Genomic DNA, 23,288 nt, shown 5'->3' on the forward strand with positions numbered 1-23,288 from the left:
ATAAATTTATTTTTATCTAACAATATGCCCATTCATTTCTAATTTTCTAATTTCTATCTCTTAAAAGCTATAGCATTTAATTTCCTTATAGAAACTAATCCGTCTTTTATCCTTGATAGTGATTTCAGTAAGTTCTTATTTTTTAAATGAAGTTTTTCATGTATATTATTTTATTTTGGTCTATAGTGTGGCTTGATCTAAGAACCCAGTCTACTGTTGAGAGTCTTAGTAAAAGAATTCCAGGAAATAATAACTTCGTCAAGGTAAGAATTTCTTCAGAAGTATACTATAAGAATGTTTCTTTTTTTAAAAAAGTTTGCAGATTTCACTAGTAAGAAGCATCTTGTGGTACAATAGTTACTTGATACAATTTATAGAATCTTTTTCCCGGATAATTGAGGCCAGCTCAAGTCTTTACCTTCCCGTCTTTCTTGCTTTGTGGTGGATTGGAACAATGATACCACAAAATTGACAGGCTGGAAGAGATTATAATGCGTCCCAGTGGCTTAAGTCATACTTCCCAAGGGGTGCTTTTTTTTTTTTTGAGACGGAGTTTTACTCTTGTTGCCCAGGCTGGAGTGCAATGGTGTGATCTCGGCTCACCGCAACCTCTGCCTCCTGGGTTCAAGCAATTCTCCTGCCTCAGCCTCCCGAGTAGCTGGGACTACAGACACGTGCCACCGTGCCCGGCTAATTTTTTGTATTTTTAGTAGAGATGGGGTTTCACTGTGTTAGCCAGGATGGTCTCGATCTCCTGACCTCATGATCTACCCACTTTGGCCTCCCAAAGTGCTGGTGGGAGGGGTGCTTTCTATAATTGAACTATGTTTTCCAAATCTATCCCTGTTTTTTTTACTGCCCATCAAAAAATGTTCTGGCTGCTTTTGAGTTTTTAAACATCTGGATTCAGAGAGAGAGAAAGTAAAAGACACTTTAGCCCTTTATTGAACCCCTCTTCCACTTTGTTCATATGAAGAAGGCTAATAAAACTGCCTAATTTTCAGTCCTTATATAGATCCCTCTTCACATAAAGGAAGGGAGAGTGAATTTTTAAAATAGGCGAGGAATTTTTTTTAGCAAGGTCAAGGCCAAGTTCTAGCATCTAAAAGGAAGTTCCCTTTTTCTGTTTTTGTTTTTTGTGTTTTGTTTGTTGTTGTTGTTTATCCCCTTTTTATTTGTCAGTGGGATGCTTGTGTCACTTTCTTTTAAAACTATTGTTGAAATCCCATTAATTGCAGTAATCTGACCATTCCGTCCCCCCACAATAACTTCAGACTTGTCCTGAATAAATCATTTTCTATTCCATTCCCTTCATCACCCTGCCCAGTCCTCATCCTCACCTGCAGCTGCACTCTGCTTCGAGGGATGCATGCTTTTCTCTCCGATGTCATTTTAGGCAACTTTTACACTTTCTACCCCCATCATGAAAATAAGATATTATGTACTACCTCGCTATTGACTTTGTGAGATCTTCCCAGGTCATCTTTTGGGATGACCCTTGGTCCTTCAAAGTAAATAATATTTCCATAAAATATCTCCTTCCATTTTTTTTTTTTTTTGAGACAGGGTCTCACTCTGTTGCCCAGACTGGAGTGCAGTGGCACAATCTCTGCTCACTGCAACCTCTGCCACCCGGGTTCAAATATCCTCCTGCCTCAGCCTCCCCAGTGGCTGAGATTACAGGCAAGCACCACCAAGCCCGGCTAATTTTTTTTCTATTTTTAGTGGAGGCAGGGTTTCACCATGTTGGCCAGGCTGGCCTCAAACTCCCGACCTCAGGTGATCTGCCCGCCTCAGCCTCCCAAAATGCTGGGATTATAGACGTGAGCCACCGCGCCCGGCCTGCTTCCATTCTTTTTGTGCATTGATTTTTTTTTTTTTTTAAGAAAGCTAGAAAACCTTGAGTTAAGATTTTTAATTTACAGGTTGCATTAAAGTATTAAATCCTTTGGTTTGAGTTTTCTTACAAAACCATACTCATATGAGATATGAGGGAAAAAGTTATCACTTTCTGTAGTTAGGTGATAAATAAGAATAGAGATGGGGAGGGGAAACATAGTTGCATTATTTTTGTATATGTATTTTCTTTTTCTTTTCTTTTTTTTTTTGAGACAGTCTCGCTCTGTCACCCAGGCTGGAGTGCAGTGGCGCCATCTTGGCTCACTGCAAGCTCCGCCTCCTTGGTTCATGCCATTCTCCTGCCTCAGCCTCCTGTGTAGCTGGGACTACAGGCGCCCGCCACCACGCCCGGCTAATTTTTTGTATTTTTAGTAGAGACGGGGTTTCACCATGTTAGCCAGGATGGTCTCGATCTCCTGACCTCGTGATCCGCCCGCCTCGGCCTCCCAAAGTGCTGGGATTACAGGCGTGAGCCACTGCGCCTGGCATATTTTCTTAACTAGTTAACTTTAACCAGCCTTTATATACATTTAGTGTTTAATATACTAACCACAAATGAGTTGAGTTTGACCCATTCTCAAGGAAGATTGGTAAGCACATACGTGTTTCATTTTTACCTATTAATCTTTCTTCAGTTCACATTCCCTCTGTTTAATATATTTGCTAAATTTAGGCAACTGCTGTTTTAGATAGAGTAATTCTGTGTTGCTTTATTTTTTATTTTTTATTTTTTTTGAGACAGAGTCTCGCTCTGTCATCCAGGCTGGAGTGCAGTGACGCGATCTCAACTCACTGCAACCTCTGCCTCCCAGGTTCAAGTGATTCTCTTGTCTCAGCTTCCCAAGTAGCTGAGATTACAGGTGTGCGCTACCATGCCCAGCTAATTTTTATATTTTTAGTAGAGACGGGGTTTCACCATGTTGGCCAGGTTGGTTTCGAACTCCTGACCTCAAGTGATCCACCTGCCTCAGCCTCCCAAAGTGTTGGGATTACAGGCATGAGCCACCACACCTGGCCCTGTGTTGCTTTAATTGGCATAGCTTTGAGCTCTACTTTAGTGTCTACTAATTTCATGTTATGTTATTTGAACATGTGTGTGTATATATGTAAAATGTATTATTAAGTCTTATTGTTTTAAAAGTTTTCTGGTTTTGATCATTAGTTTATGATTTGGTATACTCTCTGATTTTTAATAGTTAAAATGTCATTTTTATGGAATATAAAATAAACAGCATAGTTTTGGGCTAGGTTCTACATACAATACTAATTTATTGCAAAAATCAACATCTACATTGTCACTATCTAATTACAGGATGTTGTGTCATTTAATTTTCTCTTTACCTTGCTACGTGGATGCCCTTTGAACTATAAACATGTCACCCTAATCTTTGTTCATGAACATGCTTTCCTGTGCCATGAGACAGGAAAAGTATTTTTATTCATAATACTATGGGATTGCCTTCAGGGTCTTTGAATATTTTGTGATTTGTTGAGTTCTTTTGTTTGGTGGTTTTGTTTTAAACTGTTACACATTTCATTTGCTAACTGAACTTCACAACTGTTTTAGTCCAAGACAGGCCTTCCACTTAGCACTTACTTCAGTGCAGTGAAACTTCGTTGGCTCCTTGACAATGTGAGAAAAGTTCAAAAGGCCGTTGAAGAAAAACGAGCTCTTTTTGGGACTATTGATTCATGGCTTATTTGGGTATGTTTAAATATAATGGATATATAGAGAATTTTTTCAGAAATTTTTTCTAGACTGCCTTGCCTATTGTTTTCTACTAGCAGGTCAGACTTTTTAATTAGCAGCATTATGATGAAAAACCACTGAAGAAGCAACAGGAGAACATTTCAGCTTCCATTCGAGAAGCATTTTTGCCTACTTCCTCTTTATTTTTTCTTGTCTTACTTCAGTGAAAATGAAGGATAATTACCAAAACTTTATCTAATATCTATTATCTTTAGGATCAGTAATTTAGGTACCCTTTCCCTATTGTCTGTTATATACTCCTTTCCCACTAGCCATGTCTTAGACACAATAACTATTTAGCAGGATAAAATACCTAGAGTACTTTTATCTTTTGCTTTCAACATTACACAACTGTCTCTTGTATAATCAATCCATAATATGAAACTAAATCATACTGGAAATTTCTATTTAGAATCTTTTTGCCTAAGCTGAACACACAGCAATCATCAACCTATGGCCAATCTTGTTTCTACTATACTCACATATTCTTTCTCCCCACAGATAATTTTAAAACAAATGCCAGACATTTCATTTTATTTGTAAATATTTCAGTAAGTATGTAATGATCTTTTTCAACATTCAAGGGAATGTCAAGGAAATATTGTCCCCACTCTCACTTGCCAGATCCACAGAGCAGGTCTTTCAGAACCCATATCAGAAAGAGGCACCTTCTTCACCTCTCCATGTGCTTGACCAGGGCAGAACGTGCTTTGTGTTCATGGCCAGCCATTTTCACGTGTGTCAGTCACAGTTGAATGAGTACCTTTGACAATTGCATCAAACCAGAGTAAGGCAAGATGTAGAAACTGTGAGCTGTAGGAGACTCAAGGGAGCACATTTTGGCTATATCCCACTAGATGCTGTTTATCGACCTGTGTTCCTTTCCTACCTCTTATTGCTTCCATGTAAAGGAAGGCAGCAGTGCCTTCAGTTCAGGCATGTGGGTATACCTGAGAAAGAAAGTTTTAAACTCTCCTTTCAGGATCTATGCTTAGGTGAGTGTAGACAGCATGATGTGAATTGTTATTTAAACAACAACAGCAACAACAAAAAATACCAAAGAGATAACAACAGCACACAATTCTCTAATAATCCTTATGAGGCAGATATTTCAATTTATTTCATCTTGCCGAATTTAATAAGAATCTGAGTTTTCTAAACATAATAGGATGAAAACAAAACTGATTTTTTATTTATCCATCAAGTAACTGGAATTGTGCTGATAAGGTGGCCACTAGCCACATTTGGCTATTGAGCACTTGAAATATGATCAAATTGAGGTTTGCTGTAAGCATGGAATATACACCAGATTTCAAAGACTTACTACAGAAAAAAGAAGGTAAAAAATGTAATGTTCCATTCCTTTGCTTTGTGTGCTCTGCTGATTATGACCCTTAACAATGTGTAAATTAAATTGCAAATAAGTACAAATTTAACCTGACTTTTTTACTCTGCCTAGAGTTTGACAGGAGGAGTCAATGGAGGTGTCCACTGTACAGATGTAACAAATGCAAGTAGGACTATGCTTTTCAACATTCATTCTTTGGAATGGGATAAGCAACTCTGCGAGTAAGTTCTGTTTTGCTCTAAATATCGTTTTCCCAATACACTACCTATTTATAACCGAAATCTTACTATTTTCAGATGTCAGTAGGGTACCAAAATTTAACTGTTGATATTTCAACTACAATATGCAAATCTATGTTGTGTGTTTTTTAAAGAGAGACTATTATTGCATATATAATAAACAGGCCAAGTTAATTATTCTTCACGGAAGTTTGGATAGCTTCCTTTATAAAATGGAAGTTCCTTTATAAAAGTACTTTGATTTCTGTGTGCTTTCTAATTTTTATTGATTGGCTTGCATAAAGTTAGAATGTTAAATATCTAAGAATACAGCTATGTTCTGTTGGCTTACGTATTTATTGCTATCTAACTCCATGCTCAAAAACATCCATTTCTAATTGTTATTTATGCTTTTTGCATTTAAATACATATAAATGTTTCTAGATGTCTATTTAAAACAGTGTTAAATACCCAGTCTTCTTGTTTTTCAGATTTTTTGGAATTCCAATGGAAATTCTTCCAAATGTCCGGAGTTCTTCTGAGATCTATGGCCTAATGGTAAAAAACAAACAAACAAACAAAAAACACACAAAAAAAACAAAAAACAAAAAAAACCACCTAATAATTAAAGTTTTTTTATTAGAAAACTTTACTATTCATAATTCAAAAGTCAACTGTGTTATGTTTTGTAACTTAAAAACTCTACAGTCCTTATCAATGGATTTGCATTTATAAACTTTAATTGGTTTTTCTTTGAGTATTATTATTTTTAAAGAATTGATGGGATACTCTAACTTTAGATGTTGGCATGAGCCAATTTATTCTTTGAATCCAAATAACTGTTTGGGAGCTGTGGTGTCTGCTTTTAATTTACCGGAGAGACTCTGCATATTTAGTAGTGTTCTTTTTCCCGTTGAATCTTTTTTATGGCCAAGCTATGTTATATATTAGATTCTTTGTCTGCCTGAGCAAAATTTAGCAAAGAAACTGAAAGCAAAGAGTCTGTTTCTGATCTGGGATTGCTAATTAAACTAGTTTCTGTAATGGACATTTTTACTTTTGATTTCACTGAAATCCAGTAAAGACATAGCTTCAGCAAAAGTGTGCCTAGCATCATTAAGAGTCTGTGGTTAAACATCAGGAATGAAAACCTCTAGGAGGATTTGCACTGGTGTTTCAGCACAAAAATCTGGAATTTATGATAAGACTCAGGAATAAGTCTGATAAATTACAAAAAGTATTGCTTAGACATTTCGTGAAAGATATGAGAAACTTCACTTACAAAGTTAATAATAATATAGATGAACACTAAGTGCTCTGGATAAAGCTTGAGCAAGAATTTTTAACTGTTTCATTTATAATAAAGCTTTTTAAGGCAACATAGAATTTCTTAAGGGAGCCATAGTCACTGCTTATCTACAGTAAAAATGCTTTGATCATTTCATGGCTGTCTGCAAACTGACTTGGGTCAAGGAAAAAGAAACGATGCTTGAGAAATAGTTTCAGAGGATGGTTAGAAAAAAAACATTGAACTGGCCTAGTTTTCTCTTGTATTTAAAATATTATGCTTCTATCCTTCTTTTTCCCCCTTGCTGACTATAGAAAATCTCTCATAGCCTGGTGAGTAGGTTGCCCACCAATTATGTACCCATTCATTTGGAAAAGATACAGTGCACTTCCATTTATTTTTAGACAAGCAGAAGTCCATTTACTAAACATATATATCTAGAATTTCCATGACCTTCCAAATTATTATGAGCTCTAGTCAGATTTTAATTTAAAAAAAAACTTAATCTTGTTTGTTTTTAAAGAATAATGTTCTAAAATAAAAGACTAAGGTAGTTTCCTGGAATGAGAGATTCTGATATTCTCATAAAGTACAACTGTGATGTGCTTTGGGCTTTACCATAATAGGGCAATTAGATAGATATAGTTTGAAATGTCTATTTTAAATGATATATTGACCACCTTTCCAGACTAGTTAGTTGGAAATGCACTGTTACTTTTTCTGCATGCTTCATCAAGGATGCTCCAGGAGGAGCATCAGAGGTCCCTCCCTCTGAAGAAAAAAGAGCACTTTACATGCCTGAACACACATTGTAGATCCTGTTGATAGTTTGTTAATTTTGCAAGTATAAGCAAAGACTTCTTGTAATACTTAAATATATCAAGATATATAGCCTCTAGGTTTCCTATAGATTCACTTTAAGCCTTTTATGAAATTTACCCTTTACTTAATATCCAGGTTCAGATTTTCAAAGAATATATACAGTGAATGAAAATAGCAGGTTTTGCTGGGCACCGTGGCTCACGCCTGTAATCCCAGCACTTTGGGAGGCCGAGGCAGGCATATCACGAGGTCAGGAGATCAAGACCATCCTGGCTAACATGGTGAAACCCTGTCTCTACTAAAAATACAAAAAAATTAGCCGTCTGCCGGGCGCGGTGGCTCACGCCTGTAATCCCAGCAATTTGGGAGGCTGAGGTGGGCGGATCACAAGGTCAGGAGATCCAGACCATCCTGGCTAACATGGTGAAACCCCATCTTTACTAAAAATACAAAAAAAATTAGCCGGGCCTGGTAGCGGGTGCCTGTAGTCCCAGCTACTTGGGAGGCCGAGGCAGGAGAATGGCATGAACCTGGGAGGCGGAGCTTGCAGTGAGCCGAGATCGCGCCACTGCACTCCAGCCTGGGCGAGAGGGAGACTCCGTCTCAAAAAAAAAAAAAAGAAATTAGCCGGGTGAGGTGGCACATGCCTGTATTCCCAGCTACTCGGGAGGCTGAGGCAGGAGAATCACTTGAAGAACCCGGGAGGCAGAGGTTGCGGTGAGCCAAGATGGTGCCATTGCACTCCAGCCTGGGCAACAAGAGTGAAACTCCATCTCAAAAAAAAAAGAAAAAAGAAAAGAAAATAGCAGGTTTTGAATTAACCAGAAAACATGAAAGAAAGAAAGTGATACCAGCTATCTAGAGGACATTTTCTATTTTGTAAAGAGTTTCTACATTTATGCTATTATTTCTTCATTATCATAGCTATGTGAGGTGAATTCTATTCTTGCCCTCACTTTAACAGATGGGATATCTAAAGCTCCCAGAGCCTGGGAGACTTGCTCATACATGGCAGACCAAGGAGTCAGGTCCAAAACTTTAGTTTGGTGCTCATCCTAGTACATCACCCCTACTTCAGGGATTTTATATATATATACACACACACACACACTTTTTTTTTTTTTTGAGATGGAGGCTCACTCTGTCACCCAGGCTGGAGTGCAATGGCACAATCTTGGCTCACTGCAACCCCGCCTCCTGGGTTCAAGCGATTCTCCCACCTCAGCCTCCTGAGTAGCTGGGATTACAGGTACCCACCATTATGCCCGGCTAATTTTGGTATTTTTGTGGAGATGGGGTTTCACCATGTTGGCCAGGCTGGTCTTCAAGTCCTGACCTCAGGTGATCCTCCCACCTCGGCCTCCCAAAGTGCTGGGATTACAGGCATGAGGCACAGTGCCCGGCCAGGGATCCTGTTTCTTAGTTCTCCTAATTCCTTAATATCATTAAATATTGCCTTGAGTTAATGTGTTTTTTTTTTAAATTAAGGTTGTAAAGCCTACAATCAGCCACTGAAATCTCATTTTTCTTCCTAGAATGCTGGCCATCATGATCAAAATAAAAACCAGTATTTATGACATAAATTAACTGTTGCTTATCTAAATTTGAAGAAAGATGTTTGCTATGAACAAATAATATACAATACCTGAACACTCTTGTGTTTAGAGCAGCTTGAGTAGAAAGAAAAGTTGCTAAAATATGGCCTTGCAAAATAAATATGTTTCATACTGGTTTGATAGCTATTGGAAGAATATATTAGTCATTTCTTAATAATGGCAATAATAGCAAAGTACTAATGAACTTGAGCAATCACGTAGCCCAATCTCCATTTTGTAGAGAAATAATGTGATGTATTGAGAGGTTTCAACAGCCTCCTAGTAGATTAATACTAACTAACTAACCAAGAGTAGAGCCCTCATTTACTGGCTCCCAGTCTAACGTTTTATGTTCATTCTCCAGTGCCACATCTCTTCCTGTCATTCTAGGAATACTTGTAGTATCTGTCTCTTTATCATTCATTTAGTCGAAATGCTTTCTTTGTCTTGTCTGCTCACATCCTCTGGCACATTGCTACTTGTGTTCACTCTTGTTGCAGTTATGTTAGAGCCAAAATTTTGTGACTATTCATAATCCTTTTTTAAAATTTTATTAGAAAGCTGGGGCCTTGGAAGGTGTGCCAATATCTGGGGTAAGTTTCATCACCAAGTATCTCCCCATCCCCACCTTTTTCCATGTTATGGCTTTCCTCCTCTTAGTTCATCAGTGTGCCTCTTTTTAAACTAGGGAAAACAAGTAAAAGTTGCAAAATTGGCTAATTCTTGTTCTTACATGTCATACTGTGGGCCATTGAGAATCTTTTGAATAAATTAATTTTAACTCTCCCTTCCCATACCTATTATCTTATATATTAACAAATGTTATTAACAAATGGGGAAAATGGCCAAATGGAGAAAATGCAAGGAAATAGACAGTTCATTCTCTGATAAATAAAAAATGAAAAATATATCCTATGGCTCTTCTAAAAAGGAAATTAATACTATTGTATTAGTCAGTGTTCTTTATTGTCATTTATACTTTCAGTGTTTAGGAGACCAGTCTGCTGCATTGGTGGGACAAATGTGCTTCCAGATTGGACAAGCCAAAAATACGTGAGTTTAAGAAACAGACTTAAAAACCAGTGCTGTTTTGTTTTTTCTACTTGGTGCTTTGAATAAGGAAAAGCTTTTGAAGTTCATCCAGGATGAAAATCAATAGCTTAATAGCTCCAATATGCATATATACACTTTTTACCATTTTTTATTATCTTTAAATAAAATACAAAATGCCATACATATGCACACTGATGAAGCTTACAAAGACCTTAATTTGTAGGCTGGGCGCGGTGGCTCACGCCTGTAATCCCAGCACTTTGAGTGGCCGAGACAGGTGGATCACCTGAGGTCGGGAGTTAGAGACCAGCCTGACCAACATGGAGAAACCCCATCTCTACTAAAAGTACAAAATTAGCCAGGCATGTTGGTGCATGCCTGTAATCGCAGCTACTCGGAGGCTGAGGCAGGAGAATCGCTTGAACCAGGGAGGTGGAGGTTGCCGTGAGCCGAGATCACGCCATTGTACACCAGCTTGGGCAACAAGAGCGAAGCTCTGTCTCAACAACAAACAAATAAAGAAAACCTTAATTTGTAAAATTCATTACCTTTTGTATCCTAAAAACTAAATTTTGGTTCAAAGTATTCTTGCCTTTTTGGGGAGATTGGTGGGGTGGTGAGAGGGATGGGAAGAAGTGAGGAAGAGCCATAATATATAGTTTTTGGCATATTAAGTCTTTCTCACTAACTGTAAAGTTATATTTTTGTAGGATTTTCAAGGTTATTTTCCTGGCATTGTGCTTTCTCTCCATTATCTGAAGTTTCTCCTTTGACAAGAAGCAGAAAGAATGATAGAAGTAGAGATTTGGTATATTTTTCTCTCAATCTCATCTTCTTACTACTCACACATGCAGAGTCTAGAACAAGCCCCATATCTAAGAGTAATAAGAAGATGACTCCCACTTTAGGATGAGAAAATGGATACTCAAGGAGCTTGCCTAAGGTCATAGCCTTGACACAAAAGCAGAACCAGATCTCAAGGCCATGCCTTCTGAGTCTGAATCTGGCACTCTTTCTTTCTGTTCCACCAATCATTATACTTATTTGAAGGTAATCTTCTTATTTATTTATTCATTTTTATTTTTTATTTTATTTTTATTTTTATTTTTATTTATTTATTTATTTTTTGAGATGGAGTTTCGTTCTTCTTGCCCAGGCTGGAGTGCAATGGCGCGATCTCGGCTCACTGCAACCTCCGCCTCCCAAGTTCAAGCGATTCTCCTGCCTCAGCCTCCCGAGTAGCTGGGATTACAGGCATGCGCCACCACGCCCAGCTAATTTTGTATTTTTAGTAGAGACGGAGTTTCTCCATGTTGGTCAGGCTGGTCTCAAACTCCTGACCTCAGGTGATCTGCCCACCTTGGCCTCCCAAACTGCTGGGATTACAGGCGTGAGCCACCGCTCCTGGCCAAGGTAATCTTTTAAATATTAAAAAAGCTACCTGCCAATTATATGTATTCATGAACAAAATTAAATATGCCTCAAAAGCTGAATTAATACTGACAATTATAACACAAGCTTAGCCAATGGCTATTGTGTTACCTATAATGTTTATGTGCTTTAAACACGTGATATCATTTAATCCACATATAGATCCTATTATTGCCATTTTATAGATCAAGAAACTGAGAATTAAAGAAAAAAATTTATGCAACAGCATACAACTAGTAAGTGGGAGATGCAATATTTGCACCCAGATCCATGTCATTCCTTAGCCAGGGTTCTTAACCTGTGTACTATACTACCTCCTGTATGGAAAAGATTTCCATACAACTGGCAAGAGGCTACATTTAATTGGTTCTTTTCTTGAGGATTTCCTAATTATCTCATCAATTTTAACTTCAGTGGTTAAGTTCTTCCTTTGTGAATAATGGAATGTGTAACATTTCTAGATTAAACGTTCTTGTAGTCTAGCAGGGTCAGTGGCTCTCATGCAAGAGTGTGACATTATTTGTGTGAGAGTTTTTTGAGGAGGAGGGATATGGGAATTCTTTGCAGGTCATGGCAATCTGAGGTTACATGACCAAGAGCATCTGAGTCAGCCTGAGTCTGGAAACATTCTTGGAATCTGGGTTCCAGGCAGCTGGAATCAAGTGCCATGAGAAACTTTGAAGCAAAGCTGTTGGGTTTCAATGGGAGGAAAGAAAAATCACAAGAGATTATCTTAGTAATGAGATGCTTTGAAAAATGAGCAGTATTGGAGGGTACAGGGAACACTGAACAAAGATACGTATGGGGAATAGAAGACTTCATTTAGAGAATGTAGAGAACATTAGAGTAGGGAAGTGACAAAAAATATAAAGCTAGGATCATGTTGTGAAGCCCTATATTTCAGGCTAAGGAGCTTTTCTTGATAGGCAATAGGAAACTTTTGAAGGTTTATGAGCTGGTGTTCAGAGATGACTGGACTTGTCAGTAGCAGTCTTGGGTGAAAGTGAGGAAAGACTAGAGGCCAAGACGCCATGGAGGAAGCCACTATAGTGTCCTGGTAATGAGCACATGGGCTCAGAAGGATGGAGACAGAGAGGGAGGCCATGAGTGAATGTGCATGGCACTGCAGAGGAGAAAGGGAGGGGAAGTATGTATGTCATCTAGGTACCTGGACCCTGTGGTTAGGCTTAGCCAAAGTAAGGAAAGGGTCCAAGTGGAAGAATTTCTGTTCAGAGCGTGTTTGTGGTGCTGGCAGGCTGTATGTTGCACACATTTGGAAATGTGGAATAAGTTCAGTATAAAAATAGAAATTTTTGGCCAGGCTCAGTGGCTCATACCTGTAATCCCAGCACTTTGGGAGGCCAAGGCAGGTGGATCACTTGAGGTGAGGAGTTTGAGACCAGTCTCGCCATCATGGCAGAACCCTATCTCTACTAAAAATACAAAAATTAGCTGGGTGTGGTGGCGAGTGCTTGTAATCCTAGCTACTCAGAAGGCTGAGGCACAAGAATTGCTTGAACCTGGGAGGTGGAGGCTGCAGTGAGCCGAGATTGCATCACTGCACTCCAACCTGGCTGACAGAGTGAGACTGCCTCAAAAAAAAAAAAGATGGAAATTTTAGAATTTCCCTAGATAGAGGGGTTTTTGAAGCAACAGAAGTAGATGAAATTACCAAGAAAAAATATAAAAGTAGAGGAGATATTTACACAAGTAGAAGTAGCAGGCACGGGGATGGAGAAGTCAGAAAAACAATGCAGTTATCATTTTTTGTTTTATATATATATATGAGATAGGGTCTTGCTCTGTCACCTAGGCTGGAGTGCAGTAGTGACATCCCAGCATACTGCAACCTTGACCTCCTGGGCTCAAGTGATCCTCCCCACTCAGCCTCCTGAGTAGCTGATACTACAGGTGCATGCCACCACACTCAGCTAATTTTTAAATTTTTTGTAGAGATGGGGTCTTACTACATTGCCCAGGCTGTGTCAACTTCCTGGGCTCAAGCAATCCTCCTGCCTCAGCCTCCCAAACTACTGGGATTATAGGCATGAGCCACTACACCTAGCCTGAAATTATTCATTAGTGTGGAAATCCAAGGTAGAGATATTTATGAGGGAGGCATGGTCAGTAGCGTAAAACATTACTAAGAGGTCATAGAGGCTGAGTACCAAGAATGGACCATTATACATAGAAGTTAGGTCTTCATTTGGTCACTTTTTTTTTTTTTTGAAATAGAGTCTCGCTCTGTCACCAGGGTGGAGTGCAGTGGCATGATCTCAGCTCACTGCAACCTCTGCCTCCCAGGTTCAAGCAATTCTCCTGCCTTGGCCTCCCGAGTAGCTGGGATTACAGGCACCCGCCACCACACCCAGCTAATTTTTGTATTTTTAGTAGAGACAGGGTTTCACCATGTTGGCCAGGATGGTCTCGATCTCTTGACCTCGTGATCTGCCCACCTCGGCCTCCCAAAGTGCTGGGATTACAGGCGTGAGCCACCGTGCCCGGCCATTTTGTGACTTTCAAGAGTGAAGTTGTACTAGAATGCTCAAGATAGAAGCCTGGTTGCAAATGGTCAAAAGAGATGTAAGCAGGTAGGAAATCGAAGACATGTGCTTTGCAAAAATACAACCATCCAGAAATGGTGAGAGAAGGACATAGTTTGTGAGGTTAACAGGATTATGTAACATTTTGGGAATTTTGTTTGATTTTGTTTGTAAGTTATGGTAAGACCAGAGAATGTTTCTTTGGAGTCTGAGCGGAGAACAGATGAAAGTTGTAAAATAAACGGGGGATAAGTGATGGGCAAGACCAAGTAAGAGGTTAGAGAGGTTGGGATTGAAAATTTAGTTAATTTCTCCCAACCTCAGCAGGGAGAAAATGACAGTCAGCTCAGAATTCAATGAAAAGCCCATCTCTGTTTCAGAGTGGGGGAAGAAATTATGGATGATTCTAATTTTTCTTTCAGCTTAGCTATATTTTCCAATTCTTCTAGAATGTAAAAATTATTTGAACATTAAATTTTATTTTTCTGAAAGAGCACCTGAGATAGCTGTCTCATTTGTCCAGTAGTGCTGACTGGGTGTGACAAAGTTTTTTACCTCCCTCACAGCTTCCTCTGGGGTCAAGCCCCCTGCCCCTATGCGCCATCTTCGTCACAACTCTCTGGGCTGCTCAGTCCTGATGTGATAGTCATGAAGGAGAGCAAGCAACTTTTACCTTTGTAGAAGTTAAAAAAGTGAGACATCTTTCTGGGATGTTTGAACACAGTACAGTGTTCTGTGAGTACAGTGTACAATGAGGAAGGCGAGGTAGATCACGTAAATGCTGAAAGCTCCATATGTGCTTGATGACTGGGAAGAAAGAACAATAAAATTTAAGAGGAAAATACTTGCCTGTATACTGCTTTAAAAGCTGTGGCCTAAATATAGCAAAGAAGTCTCTTCATATTTGCTAATACTCATTAATTGCTTATTAAGTATACTCACTTAAGAATTCACTTTTATTAAGTGCCTTGAGTCTTCTCATCAATTTTGCACTAAGACGCGTATGCAACTGTTCAGTATAGTGTTTATATGGATGCTAAATTGGTACAGATTTCTCCTTTAAAAAGCATGAAATAGATAATTAACTTCCATTTTTATGAATATTTATCACAGTAGATTAACTTGAAATATATAACTTTTTCAGTGTGCGGCAATAAAACGGTATAGTGATTTTGTGTTTTAGTTTGTGAATGTATTACCTGTACCTAGTGTTATTTGACAAGTATCTTTACAAAATTAGATATTAGTCCCATGCTACTTGAATTTGTCACCTGCTCATCAAGCAGGCCAAGAATATATCTGGGTGAGAAGAGATAGACTATCCTAGGCTAATCCTTATTCAGAACAATGGTACCTGGAAAAATGTCAGAAAACAATTTCCCTTGGTTTTGTGTTTGTTGCACAATCAAAATGCAGCTGACGGGATCTGTTGAGTTAGTGCTGACTGGTAGTAGCTTCTTCTGGGATCCTTCTGCCAGCTCCTGGACTGAGCACTGTCCCATCTTTCAGTTGCTGGAATGTCACCAGCACAGTTAGAACCCTGGTGGTGCAGGGCACAGCAGCAAGGCCCACGGGGAAGGAATGCTCAGCTTGGGCAGAGCCAAGCAAGGGTGACTGTAGCAACCTTGTTACCCCAAGCTTAACTGTTCCTCTGTGATCCTTACTGGTATCACTTTGGGCCACTTATCTGCCTGGCACATGTCAAAACTACCTATTAATGTCCAAGGGCCAGACTTGCTGCAGAGTCCAAAGTTTATATTGATAAGGCTGCCACAAAATAAATTCAGTTCTTCCGTATCAGCCATGTTACATTCTGGCTCTGATTATCAAAGGCAGACCTTAAATTGCCTTCCGTTCCATGCCACTCTTGTCCTAGCTTTCCAACTACACCCTCCCACACTCTGTATCCAGCCTCCCCACCCTGCCAGAAGATAGTGGTGTTTCTCATTTTATGACTGTATTAATGATAGAGCTAAGCTGGCTGTCAGTCATGATGCTTCACTCCACATGGATTAGTAGTAGCATAACTATGACAGAACTTAGAATTCGTTGTAATTCAGTGGTATTTTATAAACACAGCCCTGGCCTAGGACTGACTAAACACTAAATACTATATCTGCATTTTTCTATTAAGATTACACTGGCCAGGCACAGTGGCTTACGTCTGTAATCCCAGCACTTTGGGAGGCTGAGGTGGGTGGATCACGAGGTCAGGAGATCAAGGCCATCCTGACTAACACGGTGAAACCCCATCTCTACTAAAAATAGAAAAAATTAGCTGGGCGTGGTGGCACATGCCTGTAGTCCCAGCTACTTGGGAGGCTGAGGCAGGAGAATCGCTTGAACTCGGGAGGCGGAGGTTGCAATGAGCCAAGATTGCGCCACTGCACTCCAGCCTGGGCAACAGAGCAAGACTCCATCTCAAAAAAAAAAAAAAAAAAAAAAAAGATTGCACTAAGTACATTTTCTTCTAGGCTGATTTCTAAAACATTATTCCATGAAGATATATGATTTTTGTTAACTCTAGGAACTTTTATAAAACTATAATGACTTTTTTGGACTAAAGTATATGTCAGTTTTGATCATTTGTATTATTAATGTTTCATTATTTGCTTTCAATAAAATTGTCTTACTATTCATTCTCCCTTCAACTATAGGTATGGAACAGGATGTTTCTTACTATGTAATACAGGCCATAAGGTTGGTTTTTTAAATTTAAAAATTGATATAAAAGTCTTTAAGTTCATATAAATAATGCTTGAACATAATTTACTATTAAATAACTTTTAGTCTTTAGCTTTTACTTAATCTTTATCAGGGTTTAATTTAGAGCTCAATACAAAATTTGAATCTTTCTAATAAGAACCATTTTAGGCTCTTTGAATTTTATATGTGTGTTTTTGACTGTGTTGGTGGGAAATCTAGACTGAGACCTCGTCAAATTCTTAATGCAAATCTAATTTGAAACAACAAAAAACTTTATACAGCTTAAATGTGTTCTTAATTCTGATCATTTTGACTATAAAGATTTATTTTAAAAAATTGGTTTATTGATTACATTGTTTTGTACCTATGTTATTTTAATTTTTTTTTCTTTCCTGCAGTGTGTATTTTCTGATCATGGCCTTCTCACCACAGTGGCTTACAAACTTGGCAGAGACAAACCAGTATATTATGCTTTGGAAGTAAGTTCTTTTTAATCAATATGGATAATATGACAAACATTCAAAGCTAATAAAAATTACAGTGTTTTCTAACACTTTTCTGGTAAATCTTAATACAGGGGACTCAAAAAGTTCTGCTTTCTTGGCATTTGATTGCGTTGAAGGAACCTGAGACTGATCTAGGTGTCAGGACTCACAGGAGACCTTGATTAGATTGGTTCCTCAGTTCTTATGCCAATTAATCATGTCACCTTAGGCATATTACTTGACAGCTCTACAATGTAAGGTTTTTTTTTTTAATCTCTAAAGTTTAATTGGATTAACGTGCTCTCTAACATTTCTTTCATCTTGAAAATTCTTTGTTTTTACAAATAAAATGCTCCAGTGTTCCAAAGAGAACCCTGGGCACAAAAAGGCAGAACAACTCTCTTCACTTGTCTCCTCACAAAAATAAATTTTGTGTAACATTTTGATATAGAAAAGAAAGTGAGGAGATTTATGCCACTTATCACTGGAAACATTTGTTTCAAACATTTTTGTATGTTACAGTAGGAATACGCCAGCCTAAGCCTATAGGATATGGTAAGTTAGTGTTAGAAACATTTATTTATAAAGTCAAAGAAATAATATTCTTTTTGTAAAATTAGATACATTTCTTATAAGCATTTCTATATAATTAATTTTGAAATGGCTACCTTATAATGCACAAGTATACACTTGATCTGCAAACTCATTGAGGCTCATTTTTTGGAGTGCCTGATAATAATTTGGTCACAAGTTAAAGACTTCTAGTTAGAGTTAAAACATTTCATTAGTCATTATGCCTAGCACATGAAGAATATTAGTTTATTTCTATTTTTCTCCCTTCCCCAACCCATAAACACTATATTTCTCCCCAGCTCCTTTTCTATGGATGGAAGCATTTGTGAAAACTTAGTCTGTATATTAAATGTATCTTAACACTTCTCAGAACTTAAAATCCTACAAGCCCTCTCTCTCTCTACTTTCCCTCTGTGGAGAGTGCATAGCACAACACTAGGCACTTAGAATATGCACTTGATAAGTATTACCTGTAATATAATAAGAAGAATATGATTCTGCTTTTTTTCTTCTTGCATAGGAAACAATTAGTGCTTTAGAATACAGGTGCCTTAGACCTGGAACAGGCCTCAGGGACAGGGGTCACTCGGTCTTAACTCCCCTCCCAATATGAAAAACCTTCTCCTGTCTCCTTTACCAGTAGCCATCCAACTTCTATCTGAAGACAACACCGAGAGTTGCTTCTTAATAACACCTCTAGCACTGGACCTGCATTGGTCGTCAAAAGCGTTCCAACATTAGAGGCTGTGGTCAGTTTCTCTGGGTCTTCCTCCTCTAGGGTAAACCGACCCAATGCCTTGATCTCACATGGTTTCTGGATGCTTTATAGTTCTGAGCTCCCTTCATTGGGTGCATTGCAATTCATGTTGTTCAGAATGGAATATAATATTCTACATCTAATCTGACCTGTACTCAATCAATAGGATGATTTGTGCCTCTCCTACCATAAGCACTACTTTTGCTCCTCTAGCCTGAGAGTTCATTAATTTAGACTAATATTTATTAAATTAATATTTATTAATTAAAATAATTAATATTAATTTAGACTTCATATTATTGGCCCTGGGAGCATATGCTAAAAAACCTAGCTCGTTTTCAAATGAATCATTGTCAAACCAAGTCTGCTCCATTCTGTATTCGTGTACTTTTTTTGTTAAATCTAAATTCAGGTCTTTGTTTCTTCCTGTTTAATTTCATAATAGTGATTTTAGCCTATTCCTATATAGTCTGAATTCGTTTTCACACTTTACTGTTACTCTTTCAGTTTTGTCTCATCTAGAGATTTAACAAGCATATGCTTTATGATTTTGTTTCAATTTATGTAATGCTTTTAGATGCTTGGAATTGTAAAAGCTGAGAGAGACGCTAGATCATATGACAATATACCCTCCTATCCCCTTGTTTTACACATGAGGAAACTGAGATTAGAAAAGCGAAATTGGAGTCCCTTGGCCAAGTAACTTATGACAACAGTAAGTAGCAGATCCAGATGCTTGGACATCAAAGCCTTGATGCCTAGGCCACCCTGCTGTACCATTTCCTTCCATGTAAGTCTGGAAGTTCTGGGCTCCAGTCTCCCAAGTCCAGTGTTGTCACTGCATCTAGCTTATGTCCCTTCCTTCATCTGCTAATCTAGCGGTCTCAGCAACAACAACAACACACATATGCATGCTAATATGTTAATGGTGTAGTTAGAATTTTTTTCTTTGTTTTCTTAATTTTTTTTTACAATTAACAAACATTTTTAAAAAATTAAACCAAACCAAAAAACAAGGGTGGGGAATAATGCTAGATTGGTAAAACTTTTTATCAGTAAACACATGCTAATTTCACTTGGTCATACTAATTCCTTTTTTTGTAAATGCTTACAAAGTATATATTTAATAATATTGTCTTTCATTTGATCGATTGTTGTTAGGCTTAGAAGTTGAAGACCGGAAAATTTTAGTCTTTATGCTCTTTAAAACCTAAAACTATAGCTACCCATCTTCAGTCTTTTAGTCTTTTTCCATTCTTCCTCTGCTGATTTGGGAGCAATAAGATACATTTCTATGTTTTTATTTTGGTGATTTTTTTTTCTTTTGTGTATACCCTTAGATTTTTAAGATATTGTTTAACCATGTATTTTTCTTTTTTTTTTTTTTTTTTGAGACGGAGTCTCGCTCTGTCGCCCAGGCTGGAGTGCAGTGGCGCAATCTTGGCTCACTGCAAGCTCCACCTCCCGGGTTCATGCCATTCTCCTGCCTCAGCCTCTCCGAGTAGCTGGGACTACAGGCGCCCGCCACCACACCCAGCTAATTTTTTGTATTTTTAGTAGAGACGGGGTTTCACCGTGGTCTCGATCTCCTGACCTCGTGATCCGCCCGCCTCGGCCTCCCAAAGTGCCGGGATTACAAGCGTGAGCCACCGCGCTCGGCCTAACCATATATTTTTCTAAGAGTGTATGTCATTGTTTGGTATTTTTAATCTCCCAACCATGATAAGGACCTCTAATATTTTATTCTACAGCCTCCATCACCAATTGTGTTATTTTGTTTAAAGCTTTCATTTCCCCCATTTTGTTCAACATGCAATAATTGCTATTGTTTTCTTTGCAGTCCACAGTAAATCATATTTATTGACTTATTTTTCTTAGTTTTCTGTGTCCAGTATCATTTCTTTGGTCTCACACCTTTTTTATTCCCACCTACTTTTTTTCCTTTTTTTTTTTCTTCTTTTTTTTTTGCTAAGGGGCATCCTTCTATAGTTCTTTTAATTTTAGTGTGGGATAGTAAGCCTATTCTTTTTAGGTTTGTCTTTATTTTGCCCTCACTCTGAGGATGAGTATAAAAGCCTATATTAACAATTGTTTTTCCCACATCCCTTCTGGCCATTTTCGATGCTGATGAGACCTCTGCTGTCAATATGTGGTTCATTTGTAGATAATCTGGTTTATTGTCTGGGAGTTTCTAACATTATCTCTTTATCATTGATGTTCTATAGTTTTACTATGATATGCCTGGGTTTGGATTTATTTTTATTTATCCTGTTAGGTACTTGGATCCAAGTCTGTCTTCAGATCTGGAAAGTTCTCAGCAATTATCTCTTCAAATATTGCTCCTCTACCATTACCTCCATCCTCTTCTGGAATTGCTATTGGATGAATATTGGAACCTTTCAACCCATCATCCATGTCTCTTAACTGCCCTTTTATATTTTTTTAATCTCTTTGTTTCTCTGTGCTGCGTCCCTGGTGAGTTTCTCAGTATCTACCTTCCATTTCCAAATTCTCTCTTTAAAACAAACAAGACAAATCATAAAAGCCTTTTTCGTATTGTGAAATATAAGACACATACAGAAAAATGCATTAAATATCAAGATACAACTCGAAAAATTATTATAAAGGCTCATGTAACTTGTTCCTAGAACGCTGCCAATCCCAAGAACCTCTATTTGCCCCACGATCACAACTTCCTCACTCTCCCTGAGATAAACATCAGCCTGACTTTTATCATAATCACTTCCTTACTTTTCTTTGTAGTTCTAACACTTAAATGTGCAGCCCTGAACACCAGAGTTTAGTTTTGCATGTGTTTAATATTTGATATATTAAAAATATAAAAGAAAAGAGAGAGCATGTGCATGCATATCTGAGTCACTTAGTATGTATTTTTTGTGTATTTTTTGATCTGGCTTCTTTCACTCAACATTATGTTTGTGAGATTCATCCACAGTATTATACATAGCTGTTTTTTTCATTGCTTCTTATTGCTATATGAAATTATTGAAGTTTAGTATTCAGCTGTTGATGACATTCGAATTGTTTTCAGTATTTGGCTATTATGAAAAATGCTGCTATGAACATTTTTGTGTATGCCTCCTGATGTAAATGTATTCACCTTTCTGTAGGAGTAGAATTTCTAGGCCATAGATTATGTGTATCTTCACTTTGAGTAGATAATGCAAACCATTTTTCACAGTAGATGTGGCAAGTTACACTCCTACCAGCAATGTGGGGGAGTGCTAATTTACTCATCATCTCTATCTAGTCTAGAGTTTACCCCATCTATTACATTTTTCATCTTATTTAATATTTTCATTTCTATAGTTTTTATTTGGTTATTTTTCACATCCACCTGATTTTGTTTCAGTTCTCTTTTTTTTTTTTTGATTCTTAGTTTCTTGTTTGTTTGTTTTTAAAATGGAAGTCTTTTCCTAATTTATCTCCAAATACTTAAAGCATACGTATTTTAAAATCTGTGTTAGGCCGGAATGAACTCTAGTCCAGCTATTAAGTTTTTTGGATTTTTTTCTTTTTCTTTTTTTTTTTTTTTTTTGAGACAGTCTTTCTCTGTCGCCCAGGCTGGAATGCAGTGGCCTGATCTCGGCTCACTGCAAGCTCCGTCTCCCAGGTTCACGCCATTCTCCTGCCTCAGCCTCCCGAGTAGCTGGGACTACAGGCGCCCACCACCACGCTGGGCTAATTTTTTGTATTTTTAGTATAGACTGAAAATACAAAGTTTCACCGTGTTAGCCAGGATGGTCTCGATCTCCTGACCTCGTGATCCGCCTGCCTCGGCCTCCCAAAGTGCTGGGATTACAGGCGTGAGCCACTGCGCCCGGCCTTGTTGGATTTCTTAATACAAGATTTCTTCATGTAGTTTAGAATTGTCACTTCCAGCCTTGTCTTCCATTAAGCCATATAGCCTCAGTCAGCAAATACAGTTGCTTGTTTTTCTAGCATCCCTACACAAGTAAGAGAGCGCCACCTAGCCCCTGGCTTCAAGCATTGAGCCTGATTCTATTCCCTGTCTTGCACGAAACATTTTGGACCCCTTTCTTCTGGAGGAACCAGTTCCCAGCCACCACTCCTACTCCCTGACACAAATAGAAAAATAAATCAGAAGCCATCATGCTTGTGGCTTCAGTCCTGTTTGGTTATGTGTTTCCGTCTCTGTCCACATAGATGTTATTCTGTATTTGAGTCAGCATGTTGTTTCAGTTTTCTCTTTTATATCGTGTCTGTTATCCTCTGTGGTTAGAACAAAGGGGATTTTTGAAGTACAAACTCATTATTTCTGCTCATGTAAGCATCTGCATCTTCTTTTTCATCACCAAGAGAACTCTTTTTCTCTCTCTGAAGCCCCTGGCAGGTGATAGTAAGACCTGACATTTTAATACCTCTAAATTCTCATTTTCATTATTTGTAAAAAGAAATAGGTGTTCATGATCCTTAAGTTGTTCTGTGACATTAAACTCATATTAAACTGGTTGAATTTGTCCCACCCTTTCTAGTTGGAAAATATTTATCAGTAGTGGAAGAGACTGGAGCAAAATAGAGCCATTGAGTGGTTCTGACTTCCCTCTGGCATCCTTGTTCCTCTTCTTTTTCCAAATACTGTTTCACAAAACAAAAATCCTTTTGGGAACTTTTAATATGAGTATGAACCTGAGCTTACTTATGACTTGAGACTTCCATGTTCTGTGTTTTGTCACTAGAATATAGATTTCCTGAGGCCAGGGTACTTGTCTATCTTGTTTACCACTCTGTCCCAGCAGGCTGGCAGATAATACATACCCATTAAATATTGTTCAAAT

General features: G+C 38.1%; 1 protein-coding gene across 4 annotated transcripts in view; it reads left to right on the plus strand.

Moving 5' to 3' along the window:
- The window catches only part of GK (glycerol kinase), a 76,323-nt gene that overhangs the window by 35,431 nt on the left and 17,604 nt on the right, over nt 1-23,288 (plus strand). For 2 of the 4 annotated variants that reach the window (XM_003261182.2, XM_003261183.2), the window contains exons 5-13: nt 187-263; nt 3,467-3,604; nt 5,109-5,218; nt 5,707-5,773; nt 6,818-6,835; nt 9,478-9,513; nt 9,906-9,973; nt 16,605-16,647; nt 17,052-17,132. In XM_003261182.2, coding sequence (XP_003261230.1) covers nt 187-263; nt 3,467-3,604; nt 5,109-5,218; nt 5,707-5,773; nt 6,818-6,835; nt 9,478-9,513; nt 9,906-9,973; nt 16,605-16,647; nt 17,052-17,132 — 638 coding nt within the window. The remainder of the gene's footprint in view (nt 1-186; nt 264-3,466; nt 3,605-5,108; nt 5,219-5,706; nt 5,774-6,817; nt 6,836-9,477; nt 9,514-9,905; nt 9,974-16,604; nt 16,648-17,051; nt 17,133-23,288) is intronic. The other 2 variants (XM_003261180.2, XM_003261181.2) reach the window with 1 other exon arrangement.

This window comes from Nomascus leucogenys, chromosome X, assembly GCF_006542625.1.
Source record: "Nomascus leucogenys isolate Asia chromosome X, Asia_NLE_v1, whole genome shotgun sequence".
NCBI classification, from domain to species: domain Eukaryota; kingdom Metazoa; phylum Chordata; class Mammalia; order Primates; family Hylobatidae; genus Nomascus; species Nomascus leucogenys.